The sequence below is a fragment of the Chiroxiphia lanceolata genome, chromosome 25 (assembly GCF_009829145.1).
Source record: "Chiroxiphia lanceolata isolate bChiLan1 chromosome 25, bChiLan1.pri, whole genome shotgun sequence".
NCBI lineage: Eukaryota > Metazoa > Chordata > Aves > Passeriformes > Pipridae > Chiroxiphia > Chiroxiphia lanceolata.
The window spans coordinates 2,372,325-2,388,268 of record NC_045661.1 but is presented as its reverse complement, the minus strand read 5'-3'; the positions used below and the strand labels follow the sequence as shown (position 1 = coordinate 2,388,268).

The 15,944-nt window shown below is 53.9% G+C and overlaps 1 protein-coding gene across 6 annotated transcripts in view; it reads right to left on the bottom strand.

Moving 5' to 3' along the window:
• The window catches only part of RASSF5 (Ras association domain family member 5), a 28,569-nt gene extending 16,759 nt beyond the window's left edge, over positions 1-11,810 (bottom strand). Inside the window, exons 1-4 of one of the 6 annotated variants that reach the window (XM_032710508.1) lie at positions 11,794-11,810; positions 4,771-4,885; positions 4,021-4,144; positions 2,871-2,989 (exon numbers count right to left, since the gene is read on the bottom strand). In XM_032710508.1, coding sequence (XP_032566399.1) covers positions 2,871-2,989; positions 4,021-4,099 — 198 coding nt within the window. In that variant the 5' untranslated portion in view covers positions 4,100-4,144; positions 4,771-4,885; positions 11,794-11,810. Of the gene's footprint in view, positions 1-2,870; positions 2,990-4,020; positions 4,145-4,770; positions 4,886-5,149; positions 5,364-6,530; positions 7,316-7,902; positions 8,095-11,793 lie in introns of those variants that run through there. The other 5 variants (XM_032710505.1, XM_032710506.1, XM_032710509.1 and 2 more) reach the window with 5 other exon arrangements.
• Between the last annotated feature and the right edge of the window lie 4,134 nt (positions 11,811-15,944).

Genomic DNA, 15,944 nt, shown 5'->3' with positions numbered 1-15,944 from the left:
GCCAGCAGCATCCCAGGAATACAAACTGAGATGTACATGGCAAAAGACTGGAGGGAGGAGGCAACATCTGCATCTCAAAAAGAGGAAGGCAAGAATCCAAGTGGCTTATTTACAAAGCAACTGGTAACAGTGTGGAATAAATAAGCCATGCTCTCAGCAGCAGAGTCCTCCTGCAGCAGCACAACCCCCCCTGCTCCACAGGGATATATTTAGAGGAGAAAGAGGCTTAAATTGAGCATGTGCAACACAAGCAGAAAGTGAGTGTGTTGGGCTGAAGATCAGCACTGGTGTCTCCTATGAAGCCTCAGCCCCAGGAGTGTCATAGGGGAACCAGGGGGCAGCCCCATGTGAAGCTGGGTGCTCTCCCTCTGCACTGCTCCATGGGATTCTCCAAGAAACCCTCACTTTTCCATTGCAGTCCACCTGCGTGGGAGATCAGCTCCATAAAAAAAAAAAAAAAACCAAAACAAAACAACCAAGCCAAATAAACCCAAGTAATTTTGGCCTGTTGGTTCAGCAGCAGCTCTACTTAATGGTCACCTGCACATCAGCCCCCCTGCACCAGTTCTCAGGTGGGAAGTACATGACCAGCTCTGACAAATCCAGGGACCAAACTCCTGGTGCTGCCAACACCAGCTGAGGTTTTTGCCAGCTGAGTGTGGATTTCAGCTGGGCAGGCTGATCTGGGACCCAAATGTAACACACTCTTAAGTATTTTACTGGATCAAAGCCCAAATTATTAATGCCTGGTATTACAAGGTAACAGCATTAAATATGTGATATTAAAGTAGTTATTTCTCCGATGCTTCCAGCTTGCTTAATTTTGATAATACTATTTAATGACTTCCAACTCTGCCAGCTATTAATTTTTCCTATGTTTCCAGTGTGCAATCCTCTTTCCCTCCTGCCAACATATTCAGGCATCCTGTTAGCCTCCTGCTGGAACACTGACACTGCTTTCCCTCCATCCTCCTCCTTTCCAGCAGCAAAACCTGCTTGGCCAACAGAAACACTCCAGGAACGTGGCTGTGTGCTCAGCTTTACGGGCTCAGATCAAGTAAACATGATTTTCCCCTGATTATCCAGTATCCATAAAAGAGAAGGAAGCCTTATTGCAGTGATTTAACCCTCATTAACCCTCAAACCAGCCCCCACACCTCCAGCTTCCCCCAGCACAGGCAACAAGGCTCAATCCAGCACTTTACAGTACGAAGGGTTTCGAGGGACGATCCCCGACCAGGACCTTGGGATTGGGTTTATGGATTTCTGTTTGCTGCTGGAACTGGAGAGACACTTTTGTTTCCTGGGCACAAAATGCCTTCCCCCCCCTTCCCTGGGATCCCAGCAGAGCCATGTCAGAGTGATGGATTGCCACTGAGCACGGGCTCTGTGTTTGTTATTAGGCCCATCAATAACCCCGCCTGGTGTTATCGCCCCGAAGATGAAACGAGCCTTCCTCATTTTCCTGAGAACCAGGCTTTTCCCATGCTGCTGGGGGAAGCCCAACAACATCCACCACAAATCTGCCTTCACATCCTTATACAAACACCTCAAGGCTCAGTGGGGAACCCACTCTGAGCCCCTTTGTAACACATAACTTAGAAGATAAATCCCATCTCCCTTCAGATCCCTCCTGACCAGTTTATTCTGAGCAGCACCTGCCCAGCCACGTGTCAGCCAGATCAAGCTCAGCAGACCTTGCACAGCAAAGGATGGATGACAACCAAACCCTGCACACCCAACAGAAACCCCGTGTTGCCTTTGGAAAAGTGCATGTTTCCATCCCCAGTTCTCCACAAAGAGGGATATAAACACAGCGTTATAACGGAGGTGAAAACACAGAATCACAGAACCATTAAGGTTGCAAAAGACTCCCAAGATCATCCAGTCCAACCTTCAGCCAAGTACCCTCATGCCCACTAAACCATAGAATGAAGTGCCACATCTACTCATTTTCTGAACACTTCCAGGGATGGCGACTCCACCGCTTCCCTGGGGAGCTGTTCCAAACACTTTAAAAAAAGAACACACAGAGACTGAAAAGGTTCCGTTTTCAAGTCAAATCCACTCCAGGCAGGTTTCTAAGCAGTGCCTTAAGCTTCCAGCATTAAGTATCTTACAGCCCACCTGGCGTGAAGGGAGTCTCTGCACCCTGCAGCCTGTTCCACCCACGCTGGTTCCCAGGACACCGCGGCACAGACACCACAGGACCCTGGGGGGATTAAGCCAACAGCTAAACCTTCCGGAGTAACCCCGGGATTACTGCACATGCCTAACGCAGATTGAAGGGTCTCAGTCCCCTGGGACTACTGAAACTCTTAAAACAAGGCCATTAGCCAGGACTCCTGGTGAAATCTGCACCTGTGCTCTGCCGCGACGCAGGAAAAACGCACCTTTGCTGCTGATTTACAGGCGCTTTGCTCAATTTAATGACAAAATTTAATGCCAGTGTTGGTGATCCCTTGCAGGCACAGGGACATGAACCACGTGACAAGGGGGCTGATGAGCCCTCAGGGCACTGGGACACGGCCAGGCTGCAGAACGTGGACCAGCATTCCTGCATGGCACCGCTCCTCTCACGTCCACTCCGGAATGGGAGCATTTTAAACACAACAAAGCTCCACACACACACCTCCACAGGGAGGGAGGTGCCCACATGCCCAACCTCCAATCCACCAGATCACATCCACCCAGGCAGGACACCTGGGCATGGTGTTTACAGTCCCTCAGTGACGCCGCCTGGGTCTGAGCTCTGACAAGCCCTCCCTCCTGGAAAACCCTTTGGGAGCAAGACATCAGCTCTCTGGAGGAGATGCCATCAGTCACCACGAGGCTGTGCCCCCCCTCCCAGAGCCCCCTCCCCGTGGTACCTGGCTGCAGGGTGGCAGTAGGGTGCTCTCTGGGGACAGCTGGCCCTGGCACGGCCCCGGCCGGCGGCAATCCAGCTGGATGAGGCTGCGGCACTCCTGGTGACACGTGTATCTGCAGTCTGCAGGGAGAGAAGGAGAAGGTGAGGAGCCCAGACCTGCAGGCTGCGGTTGAGGGGTGGTGGGGGAACCCTGGGAAGGGATTGGATTCCAGCTGGAGGGCAGACAGATGCTGGTGGGCACCAGCACAGCCCGTTCAGTGTCCCTGCTCAGGGGGGAAAGGCACCAAAATACCTCATCCAGAGCAAACATTCCTCCCCTGTCCTCTCCCCAGCCACATTCCTGCCATGCATCCCACTGCCTTTCCCCAGACCTGGCACGCTGACACACAAAGCATGGAAAATGCCCCAACCCCACCAAACCACGGGGTACCCACTCCCCAGCTCTGCTCCTGGGAGGAGTCACCTGCAGAACACCTGGACCAAAAGCTTGAGCACTGCACAGGATCCTTCACCTTTCACCACCAGGAGGGAAGAGACGTCTTTGTATTAGACAGAAGTCAAAGTATTTAAGGTCACTAAATATCACAGAATCACAGAATGGTTTGGGTTGGAAGAGACCTTAAAGAACATGTTGTTGAACCCCCTGCCATGGACAGGGGAACCTTCCACCGGCCCAGGTTGCTCCAAGCCCCGTCCAACCTGACCTTGGACACTTCCAGGGATCCAGGGGCAGCCCCAGCTTCTCTGGGCAACCTGTGCCAGTTCCTAAGTATGAACACTGCAAGGGCCAGTTACAGTGGCTAAGGCATGGATCCACCTCCAGGCTGCCAGAAATCCACCCCTGGAGAGGGCAGGGACACATCCCAGCTGGAGCAGGGGCCGTGACCTCCTGTCCCAGGTGCAGTAATGCATTTGCACAGTGGTTTTTTGGCTGCTGACCCAATGTCAGACATTAACTAGTTCAAGGAAGGAATTGCACAGACACTGCTGAGCCCAGGTTTAACCCCTTCAGGCACAGGGTCCTGCTTGCCCACAGCTCCAGAGGGGCAGCCTTTGGCACAGAGAGCTGCCTCCCTCCACCAGTTATCCCACACTCATGGCCATCACTCCCACAGCCCTTTCCCTCAAAGCCCCAACTCCTCCAAACCCACCTGACTGCAGCAAACAACCTCCTTCCACTTTAATGGCCCATCTGAGCCTTTTAATTTTTAACTGCCGTTCAAACAGCATTAAATTTACTTTTACGCTACCCAAAATTCCAGAGAGGTCACCAACCTGAAAAAAAAAATTTAAAAAAATTCCCAAAGCAAGGCAAGAGGGTTCACCCCAGAGAGTGGAGTGCCTGTCCCTGCACCTGCCCTGTGACCCCACTCTGAACCACCAACCCATTTTAAATACCCTTCTTTTCGCTTTTCTTTTTTTTTTTTTCCTTTTTTCCCTTTTTTCTTCAGCATTTTGGGTCATTGGTTTTGAATATCTGGGGCTGGCAGGAAAGCGAAGGAACATCCCACGTTTGCTGTGGAAACAGTGATTTCTGCTCAGCTCTGGAGAATACTCCAATGCCCCAGAATGAATGAGAGGAGCTGAAGCACTGCTGGGAGCTGGTGCCTGAGGGGGGAAGCATCAATCTCCAGGGGAAAGAGGGAAATCATTTATCATTTAACATTCATCTGGCGTGAGCTGTCTATCATTCTCCTATTCCAAATCAGTTGTCTCAAGTCAGCCTGGGGGAAAAGCAGGAAATCTTGCCTTTTTTTTTTTTTTTAATTAGAAATAAGCTGCAGTTACACAGTAATTTAATGCATGACCTTTTGAGCAGCTGGAACAGCCTTTTAATAGGGGACATTTGCCAAGTCTTTGCTGGAGGTGCCAATTGGAGAACACTCCAGCTGTGGGTTCACCTGAGCATCTGGCACCAGAACGTCCCTTCTGCCTGTGTGGCCCCAGATTTTCACTTTTGGGCAGCTGCCTCCTGCTCTTTCAGACCTCTTGGAGTGGGAAGAGCCCTCCCAGTACCTGGGGTAAAGGCAACCAGAGGTGTGACACACATAGCCTGGACCACAGAAATGCCAGTTCCCAGGCACACCTCTGGATGAGGCCCATTGTGGCCAGGCATTTCTTTAGGGGATTAAAGTGTGACACCTCCTTAGTCACCATCACCTATTAACAGACCTAATCATCCTGTATCCGGCAGGGAACACTAATTTTAGAAACCCTGCACAGCTTTAGGAAGCAGCCACGTGACAGGTTAGCCAAGAAGAGCAGGATGCCTCCACTTACATTTTGAGATAATTTCCATTCCAGTCAAACAAAGGAACGCTTGGAAATGTAGTTTCTTTAAAAAAAAAAAAAATTAGTCTGATCGTGATACTGTGAAAAACTTGGGTGGTTGAAGGGAATTTCCCTTTCTCCAAAGATTAAAGTCTCTCAGGGGGATTAAGTTGGATAGAGTAAACCAGTCCAATACAGATGCTCATCTCAAATGCCTAAACACAGGGCTGCAGTCATAGAATGGTTTGGGTTGGAAGGGACCTTAAAGACCACCCAGTTCCACCCCCTGCCACGGGCAGGGACACCTTCCACTAGCCCAGGTTGCTCCAAGCCCTGTCCAAGCTGGTCTTGGACACTTCCAGGGATGGGGCAGCCACAGCTTCTCTGGGCAACCTGTGCCAGGGCCTTCCCACCCTCCCAGGGAAGAATTTCTCCAGTCATCCTACCCAGTTCCATCCTCCCACCCCCACCTCCAGGATACCACAGACCCCCTGGGGCACCTCTCAATTCGACCCATCCCATGTGGAGATGGAAACAAAAGGAGAAGGGAGGCTCTGCTGGAAGGGGAAAATGTGGCAGAACGCTCCAGAATCCTTCAGGGGCTCTCACACATCACACAAACCTTCCAGTGCAGGCTGCACCCGAGGCTGGATTTTGCTGGGTGCCTCTGCCCACACCCCACGTCACCGGGGTGACCTCAGTGACGGCAGCAGGATGTGGCCCTGTGACACCAGACAGTGGTGTCAGGCGGCTCCTCCTGCTGTGAGGGGACAGGGCAGGACCTGTGGCACCACCACAACCATCAGCACCCCCAGAGTAATGCAGGGCAGGGGCTCAGTTCTCCTGCAAGGCACGTCCCGACACCCCCCCGGCGCTGACCCAGCCCCGTCTCTGCAGCCCCCTTTGTGTCGTGGGGTTTAGGTCTAAACCAGATGGTTTGGGTTCATTTGTTGGCAAACACAGGCAAAGCCCCAAGGGGGTGTTTCTGTTTGCCCAGAGCAGCCAAGGCCCCCTGGGTGATGGCCACCCCTCTGTGAGGTCCCCGCACCGCTGCAGCACCTGGAGCACAAACCCAGCTGCTGGCAGATGCTCTGGAGCCTTTTTTTACTAAAAGGCAGATTTTCTTTTACAGTGGAGCAGCTCCTGCCAGAGCAGGGCTGAAAAAGGAGCCAGAGCAGAGGTTGAAGCCTCCTGGTGTCACAGATGTGGTGGCAGGAGATCATGCCAGCCCTGTGGCAGGAGATCATGCCAGCCCTGTGCCAGCCCCGCTACCTGCCAGGCAGGACCCCTACGGCTCTGCAGTGCCACAGGAAACCCTAAGAGCACCCCAAAGAGCAGCAGAAAACCTGCACACAGCCAAATCCCCCCCCAAACTCACACCACCACCTACCTCTGAGCAGCAAGACCTCCCTGCTCTGCCTCCTGGGCGGCTGCAGCCCCTCGGACCAAGGCTTGGACTTGGGGAAATGCCGGAAGATTTTGCGAACTCTCTTTGTTAGGAGCCCAAAGCAAGTGGCTGCTCCTGCTTTGCCGTCTGTCATCCTCGGGAGAGGAGATCCAGAGCTCTCCAGGCACACAGAGAGCGTGCTGCTTCCACGAGGGGCCTTTCCTCCCACGGAGATAAACCCCTGACATTGCCCATTCACAACCTGCTGCCACTCGACGGGGTTATTTATTTATTTTTCTTGAGCAATGAGGCAGCGCCGCAGCTCAGAGCTTGTGCATCTCTGGGCCCGTCCCGTAAGCCATGGAAAACTTTCTATTTCTGGGGCTTTTTGCTTGATAAGATAAAACAACCCAACGGGAGAGATTAGAGAGAGAAAGCGCAGGACCCGGCCGTGAGCTGGGAGGTCTCTTCCCGGCATCCTCCCTTTGCTTTGCTGCTTTTCCCTGCACTCTTTTAAAGTTTGGGGGGGGAAAAATGTCCCCAGTGTTTAAACAGAGATTAAATTAAAGAAATACACTGAGATGAACTACATTTATAGGACTGAAACTGTATTTATAACATCGATTTAAACTCTGCACATAGCAAGGGTTTCTAGATCCTTTCAGAGCAACGAGAAAAGTCACAGCGTTATAAAAAGGAGGGAGTGTGACCTTTTACACAGACAGGGGTAAGGGGAGTGGTTTTAAACTAAAAAGGGGGAGATTTAGATTAGATATTAGGAAGAAATTGTTCCCTGTGAGGGTGGGGAGGCCCTGGCACAGGTTGCCCAGAGAAGCTGTGGCTGCCCCATCCCTGGAAGTGTCCAAGGCCAGGTTGGACAGGGTTTGGAGCAACCTGGGCTAGTGGAAGGTGTCCCTGCCCATGGCAGGGGGTGGAACTGGGTGGTCTTTAAGGTCCTTTCCAACCCAAACCATTCTGTGATGTATCAGTTACAACAATATCATGTGTCAAGCGATGGGGTGGGACATAAACATCAGTTTAACAACACACTTGAAATCTGCTACTTTGTATCCACTACACCATGACCGTCCCCTCTCTGCTCAGAACTCCTCTCATGAGCAGACCAGTCTCCAGTTTCCAGCTCCCTGCACAACACACTGGCTTTTGCCAGCAAAGATGGAATTTAACTAATGCTAGAAATCACACCAAGCAGCACAAGCAATGAGTTATCACAGGGGGCTTTCTTATTCACACAGACAGCACCTCTGCAGCTACACAAATCCCTCCTTCCCACGTGGAGAGCAGTGAACTCAGCTACACACACACTGGGCCAGGGATGAAGCAGAGGAAGAAAAGAGACAGCCCAAAAACTAACCTGCAAGGCAAGAGCGGGAGCCTCGGCCGGTGTGTCCCTCCATAAATCCTTCCTAAGGCACTGGACTGGATTGCAGCATGGAACATGACCCTAAAAGACCTGAGCTACCCCAGGATCCTGCCACACAGCTCTGGGCAGGTCACCATCCCATCGCACACCTCCATCTCCTCCCAGGGAAGCGAACGCCCTGCCTGGGGGAGCCACCCCAGCACCCCACCCCACCCTCACCCAACCTGGCAAACGCCATCCCCACCTGCCCGAGTCACTTGGCAGCAGGACAAGCCTCAGGAATCTGTCTGGATCAGCTAAATGGAACAGAAATGCAAAGTACTGTGGGTCCTGTGCTGTTAGCAATTATTATTTGCAGTGGCAAGACCAGAGACACGACTGAGTGTGGGAGGATGTGATGGAAGAAGAGACATGAAAAACCACCGTGTCCTGCAGAGCTCCAGTGCTGTGAGCAGAACCTCGTCCCAGCCAGGCTGGGCTCCTTAAAGAACTTGTTATCTTAAGCAAACATACTTGGGAACAAATAACATTGGAACTGCAGTTTGCTCTACAAATTAGAAGGAGAAATGGAGTTTTACCAGCTCCCTTCTTAAGGAAATAGGGACTGATTCAGCCCAGAGCCTGAACACAGAAGGAGGAGCTGCTCTGGGAGATAAGGGTGGCATCAGACCAGAGGCATAAACCCAGCTGGACGCTGAGGTGCTTCACTGAACCAGATCGTGTCGCAAGACCTACAGATCAAAAGCTGCTTCAGGTGCAACTGCACTTGCCACTGAGAACATCAGGTGCTGGACGTGCTCCAAGGCTTCCCTCGAGGCAGTGCCTCACAGGCAGCCTTCCCACAGGGAAGCACCGAGACCTGCAGTGGATTTCTTGCAAAGAAGCACTTCAGCCCATAATACCCTATTTTGGTAACACCCTGATCATCAGAAACCCCGAGAGCCAGGGAAGCACTTGAGCCACCTCCCAAACCTGACCCATCGCTGCCCACCAGTGTCCACCCTTCCCATCAGGAAGCTGCTCCAGTGCCAAGCCCAGCCCAGGTTTCTCTGCTGTCCCAAAGCCCAATAAAACACTCTGAGGGCTTTGAAGCTGCCTTAGTCACCACGACACCCAACTGCACCCGCCCCACCAGAACACACCAAAAACCCCCCTGGCAAAGATGCACCTCTGCAACCTGCCCATCCAGCCCCCTTCTCCCAGCTGCTCCTCTGCCAGGAAAAGCTGCTGGCAGCAGGACAGACACATTTACACTGCGACACTGAGATTATTTACTTTAATACTGAGTCAGGCTTTGAAAGGTGCCAGCAGCACAAAGCCACAGACAGCAGATAGGAGATACTCAAGGCACAGCATGAAATGGCACAGCTACTCCTCCTGCCCCAGTGCATTCCCCCCAAGACTGGAAACAAGGATTTTTAAGGAATGCCAGCAGGATGGCTCAGGGCAGTCACTCCCGAGCTCCCAGTTCCTCATCCCTTCACCTTGATGCCAGTGGGAGCAGCATGCTGGATGTCTGTCACACATGGGACAGACTTAAACACTCCCACTAAAAGCAGGGAAAAGGCTCCCATATCTCAGATATCCTCATCACCCTCCTGACAGGGAGTTGTAGAGAGCAAGAAGGTCCCCCCTGAGCCTCTTATTCTCCAACTCGAACAATAAATAATAATAAATGACAATAAATAAATAAATACCGCTTTCCTGTTTTACTAAATACAACCAGATCTGATAGAAATAAAAATAGGCCAGAACTGTACAAACAAAACCCCGAATATCCTCAGGCTGCAAGTCAAAAGCAAACAAGCAGCAACTCTGCATCAGAAGAAAAAGAAATTATTCACCAAGGGAGGAGAGCACACCCCGTCTGCAGCTCTCAGGCATTTTTAATGGGAATCACTATTGGGATGACAGGGAATGCAGATGATGTTATGAGTGTCCCTCTTCCCCATCCTGGTTGTTTAGGGAGTTTTTTTTGAGGCAGAACTACTCCCACAGTCTGAATAATTCTCTGAAATGAAAAGGGAAATAGAACTATTTAAGATCTGTTTCAATATAACTATGGAAAACATCCTGCCAGAGGAGAAGTCCCTCAAAACGACTATTCACAGTGTTTCACAACACCACGAAATTCTGTGAATTTGTACTTTAGGTCAGGGTTTCAAAGCACCCAGCCCAGCACCTCATCCTGCACCTGAGCCCTGGGACAGGTCTCCAGGAAAGACAAAAGCCCCGACAAAGTTTGTTTGCCTTCCAAGAAACGTTATTTTTATTAAACGTGCCATTTCTTTAAGCACAGTCATTCACACGTTTGCTCCAGTGCAGCAGACACGGCTGAGCTGCCGCCCCCCAGGGGGATAATCCGGCCCTTACCAGGTTTGGAGGGAGTTAATCGGGAACAGCAGGCGGAAAGCAAAGGTGCACCCCAGAAAACAGATTTACATCGTCCTCATTCAAACAACGCCCCACACAGCGAGTTCCCCGGCCCCGGCGTGTCCCCGTGTCACGTTGTGGGGACGGCTGGGTTACCTTTAATTAACAGCAGTCAGGGCTAAACCCTTAATGCGATGCAGCAGGGCCATATGGTGCGACTGTCGCTCCCAATTGCCCTTCACTCCAAACGGCACCAGGAGGCATCTGCGAGAGCCCCGCTCGCCCCGCGCCATGCAAATCACCACCAGAAACATTTAATTGATTCGTAATCTAAGGAAAGCCAAGCGTAAGGACCAGAACTGGCTGAGCGAGGCACTAATTGCCCCGGCGAGGCTGGCGCTGCAGCACGTGCCCGGCATAACCCCACCCCCCACCCCAAACAAACCCAAAAATGAGCAACGACGCCTCCTCCAGCCAGCCCTGAGCTCACGGTGGGACACGGATCGTCCCCAAATTGCCACCAGCACCAGCTACTTGCCCTCCACGCCGACACTTCAGGGTATCCTCACCCACGTACAGGTGGTTTTGTGTGAATGGCATCAGCACTAACAACTCCTGCCAAAAATCAAGAGGCTCAGCTGACCCCGACCAGCAAATTTTCAAGTCCCTCAAGGCCAAGTGCAGCACTTCAGCTCTGTCCTGAAAGAGAAGTTTCCCTCCAGACCGAGCTGGAGAGGAGCAGTCCCACGGTCAGCAGAGAGCACAGCACACGCTGCCGAGTTATCCCTGGCACGGGTCTGCTCAAACCTCCTCCTTTTTCCCCCCTGCAACAACTAACACGGGTCACACCTTTCCAGGGAACCAGAGCAGCACCCTGGGACATGGGACACGGCCCCGGCTGAGTCACCTCGTTCGGGCCCTCCGTGTCCCTTCCCACAGGATGGAAAGATGAATCTCCCCTGTCTAACACGAGCACCAGCACAACACGTATCTCACACGAGACAGGCACCTCACTGGCAGGAACACTCTTTCCCCTGGAGTTTGGGCAAAGCCTCAGGTAAATTTAGTAATTCCAGAGGACTTTACTCCTCACCATAAAGCTTTTACAAACGCCAACCCTCCCTGCTCGCCGCGATGCCAACCCCGCCCATGAGCTGACCATCTCCTCTTTCCTGGAAAAGCTTCACTTCCCAAACCCGCCCGGCGGCTCCGCGCCCACCGCCCGCACCCGGAGACCCCCACCCGGTCCTTCCCGGAGACCGGACCCACCCGGGAAAGGCAGAGGGACCCGCAGTGGGAGTCTGGGGGGTGCAGAGCTGGGAGAAGGGGAGCGAGAAGGTCCGGGGGGCAGAGTCCGGACAGGAGCGCGGGCAGAGCGAGGGATGCGGGACGGCAGCACCGGGTGGAGATGCGGGCAGGGCAGGGGTGCGGGACAGCCAGGCGAAGGCAGGGTGAAGGCAGGGGACAGGCAGGGCGCGGGCAGGGCTCAAGCAAGGCTCCAGCACTCACAGTCGCAGCGCAGGGCGCGCTCCCGCACCGCCTCCCCGCACAGGTCGCACCATCCGCGGCGCGGGAGCCGGGGGGCGAAGCGGTGGCCGCGGTCTCGCTCGGGGGGGTCCCGCGGCGCCGCGAAGATGCTCCGCACGTCGGGCAGGAGCCGCGGGGCTCCCCCGCGCCGCCGCCGCAGCCGCCGCGCCCCCCGAGCCCCGCAGGGGCTGCCCGGGGTGGGCGCGGCGGGGCCCCGGCGCATCGAGGTGGGCACGGGGGGCGGCAGCGGGCGGGGGCACGGCCCCACGGCCGGCGATGCCATGGGCTCGGAGCGGCGGGAGCGGGGCAGCGCAGGCGCCTGGGACCGGCCGGGAGGGAGGGAGGAGACACGGCGGGGGTGGGGACCGGGATCGGCCCCTCGGGGCCGTGGGGATCCCCCCCCCCCCGGAGGTTTCGCCCTGGGACCCCTCCGTGCGATGCTTCCTCGTGGAAACGCTCCTCGCCGTGGGATTCCCCTCCCCGCAATAGCCTCCCCCCCGTGGGAATCCCCGCTCCCAGGGGACCTCTCCCCACTGGACGCGCACCCCGACGGGGTCTGGGATGCCCCGGGAGGGGGGGGGTGTTCTGTGCATCCCCACCCGGGGGGGGTCCCGCAGCACGAAGCGAAGTCGGGGGCTTTCCAACCAGCGCTGCTGCCGGAGCGCAGCCACTTCCCAGCCGCGTCCCGGGCTTTGTCCCCACGGATCACGAGTGTAAGCGCAGCTGGATCCCCTCTCCCCGCTGCGGGGACAGCCGGGCTGGCTGAATTATCTCCCCCAGCTGAGGCTCCTGTGGTCGTGGGAAATGTGAAAGGGAAAACGTTGTGGCCAAAATTTTCAAGCGGCTCCGGCTCAGGGGACAGCGGTGCCTGGGGAGCTGCTGGCACAGCCCCGCCCTGGGCAAAGGAGGGTTTGGGGGGCACAAATGAGGGTGGCTGGACCTGGGGCCACTCCAAGTGACTCCCCCCTTTGAGCAGCAGGGCTGGATGTCACAGATGATGTGAAGGTCCCTGTCACCGTAACCCTTTCCCTGCGTCTGGGTGGAGCCCGGAGTTCAGAGAGGGTGACACATCACCCCGAGTCGTGCAGGACAAAACTGGCCCTTCTCTGCTGCTCTCACTCGTGTTGGCTTGAAATACATTAATTCAGCCAGAATTGCCCCCAAATTTCTTTGGTTTCCAGGTGAGAGGTGGCTGCAGTGAGTGGCTGGGTGAATCCTGGCTTCTGGGCTCGTGGGAAGCTGAATTTAGTGTCTCCTGTGTACTCCTGAGGACAGGATAAGCCAAGGATATCTAAATCCTTTTCAAGGATTCTAATTTAAAGGATGGATTAAAACACTGGTTCTGAATTACAGCAGACTAGTGCCATAAGCAGCCCCTAATAAGAGCTTCAAACTGGAGGAGGAATAATGCAGCTTGAAAAATTGCAGCTTTATTCTGTGCTAAGCAGCAAGATTAATTTTTGGAAGGTTTTTTTCTTCCCCGTTCAGGATCCTGATTCGCTTTCATGCCTCCTGCTCGTGCCAGAGAACAGCAGCAGATTTATTCCTCAATAAATTGTTTCATAAAAACCTGGAGTTTTATCCTATGTTCTCCTCAGGCTGTTAATTGTATCAGGAATCACCTCCAAGAAAGGAAATGACCTTTCTGAGGGCAAAGGTCTACCTGGCACCTGGCTGGGAACCTGTTAAAGCCATTCTGGAATTTTTTTTTCCCAGTGTCATCCCAGGACACGGTTTCAGTCTCCATTCTGCAGCACCAGGGCACATAAATACTAAATAAATGTAATATTTTCCATCCCCATAGGAAGATCTGGCTCAAACCTGCACAAGAGACCTGTCACAGTCTTTATCCTTCTCATATCTTTATCTCTGTCTCTGCAGGTACTCAGGGCTGACAGCATATGAAGCTCTTGTAGGCCATGGGTTAAAATATTAGAGGGGAAAAAAACCACCCAACTAATTAACACTGGCAGGAAAATTCCCATTTCATTTGGATTCCAGGAGTCCCCTTTGCAGCTGCTGCGTTACGGCAGTTTAAGCATGACAAGGGCTATTAGCAAAAAAACTCTTTTTTCTTTTTGCCAAGAAATAAATCCCTTTCTGTGGAAGCCAAACATGTTCCAGGTCAAACTCTCAGCTGGTGCGAGTCAGTGCAGCTCCACTGAATCCAAGGAAGTGCAGCAGGAGCCCCTTCCTGGGCTCCCTGCCCTGTTCCTACAGGGAATATCAGCGAATTCGAGCTGGATTAAAAATCACGTTCATTAGGAAACCAGGAGGATCCTGGAAAATAATTTGTAGGAGAAAAGCTTTTAGGCTTTTTTTATGGCTCAGTTCCACCTCTCCGCAGCAAATAGATGGGTTTGACATTCAGGATGTTGGTCTTTATAATTAAAACAAATGGGAAGGTTTGGTGCCAAATTCCACTGGGGAAGGTTTCCTGGGCGGGGGGAGCTCCTGGGCACCCTTGGCGTGTTCCTACAAGAAAGTCAAGCCGGGCACAGCCCTGCAGCTGCTGCTCCTCGTTCCCTTTTTTCCCTTGCTGAGGCTCAGGGCAGCAAGATGTTCAGCTCCAGGGATGCACTGTTTTGCCTTGTGTCCCCATATATTATTTAGGAAATTAGGAAGACATTCCTCCCTGTGAGGGTGGGGAGGGACTGGGATGGCATTCCCAGAGAAGCTGTGGCTGCCCCATCCCTGGGAGTGTCCAAGGCCAGGTTGGATGGGGCTTGGAGCAACCTGAGCTTGTGGAAGGTGTCCCTGCCCATGGCAGGGGGTTTGGAATGAGATGGTGTTTAAGATCCCATCCAACCCAAACCATCCCACGATTCTGTCTCCCAGCAGAGATTACAAAGAGTTGCTTCTGGGTCCATCCCAGGAGCATCCACAGCAGGCAGCTCCTTGCCCTGTCTTTGCTGTCTCTCAACCCCTGGGCACTGCCAGATAACCTGAGTCCTGGTTCTTGGGCTGGGGGCAACCCTTGGACAGCCAGAACAGCCACATCAGGCCCAGACTCAGCTGGAGGTTAGGCTCAGGTGTCACCTCCAGAAGAGGTGCTGGGGAGGGAACTGGAGGAAAGGCGAAGGGCTGAGCTGGGTGCTGTGCTTTCCCTGGAGGGCAGGTCTGGGCAGGCCCTCTGAGCATCCCCACTGCTGACTGACACGTTTGCTTGCCTGGCTGATGGCTCAGCCTCTCCTTCCAGATGCACAGTCAGTCCCTGGGAGCTGCAGAGGGTCCCCCACCCTCGGACTTTGCTGGTGCTGATGTTCCCCAAAGCCCTGGATCCCCAGTCCCTCCTCCAGCCTCCTTTATGCCCAGCAGCCAGTCCCAGTTTGCACCCTGGAGTAACCAGGCTTGCACAAAGGGAAGGGCTTTGTGCAGGGAACAGGAATGAATCCCAACATCTTTTAACACCCCCCCCTACCAGTGCAACCTGGGAGGCATGAGCTTCCCAAGGCCTGTTTGCTGCCACTGTGAGCCTCAGCACTGCAGCCCCTTCCCCAGCAGGAGGATTTGGGGGGCCAGGGCTTCCCAGAGAGCCCTGGGCAGGGATTGTTGTGTCTTTGCACTGTGTGTGTGCCAGGGAGGGGTGGGAAGAGCCAAGGCAATGTGCCCACTGATGTGCCAGGAGCCCCCCAGGTGTAAATCCCTATGTCTGATCCCAGTGGGATGGGAGCTGTTGTTATGCCCAGCTTTGGATGCAGCTGGAATGCTGCTCCCCTTTGCTGCAGGATGGGATGTGGGGGGTGGGATTGGGGTGACAGCCCATAAATCACACTGGGGATGGGCAGGGAGAGGTGGATGGGGGGAGGTGTGACAGACCCTTCCCACAAATATCTCCCTGATACCATCTAATGCTCCTGAGATCCCAGGCATCCCATATCACTGCTCCTCATGCTGCTGCTGGCTGATATCCAGGGAATTACAGCTCCTCATCAAACCCAAGGTCACAAACAAAGCTGGGACAGCCCTGCCACCAGGGTCCTCCCACAGTTCTCTGGGTGCTGCCCTGAGGGACAACAAGGAGGGGGGTAACGTGTTTCCTCTCCAGCCTCATTTCTCTGGAGCGTAACAGGAGTGAAATGTTGGGAATGCCATTCCCAAGGCAGCTCCAGGTGCTCACAGCCACCCCCACA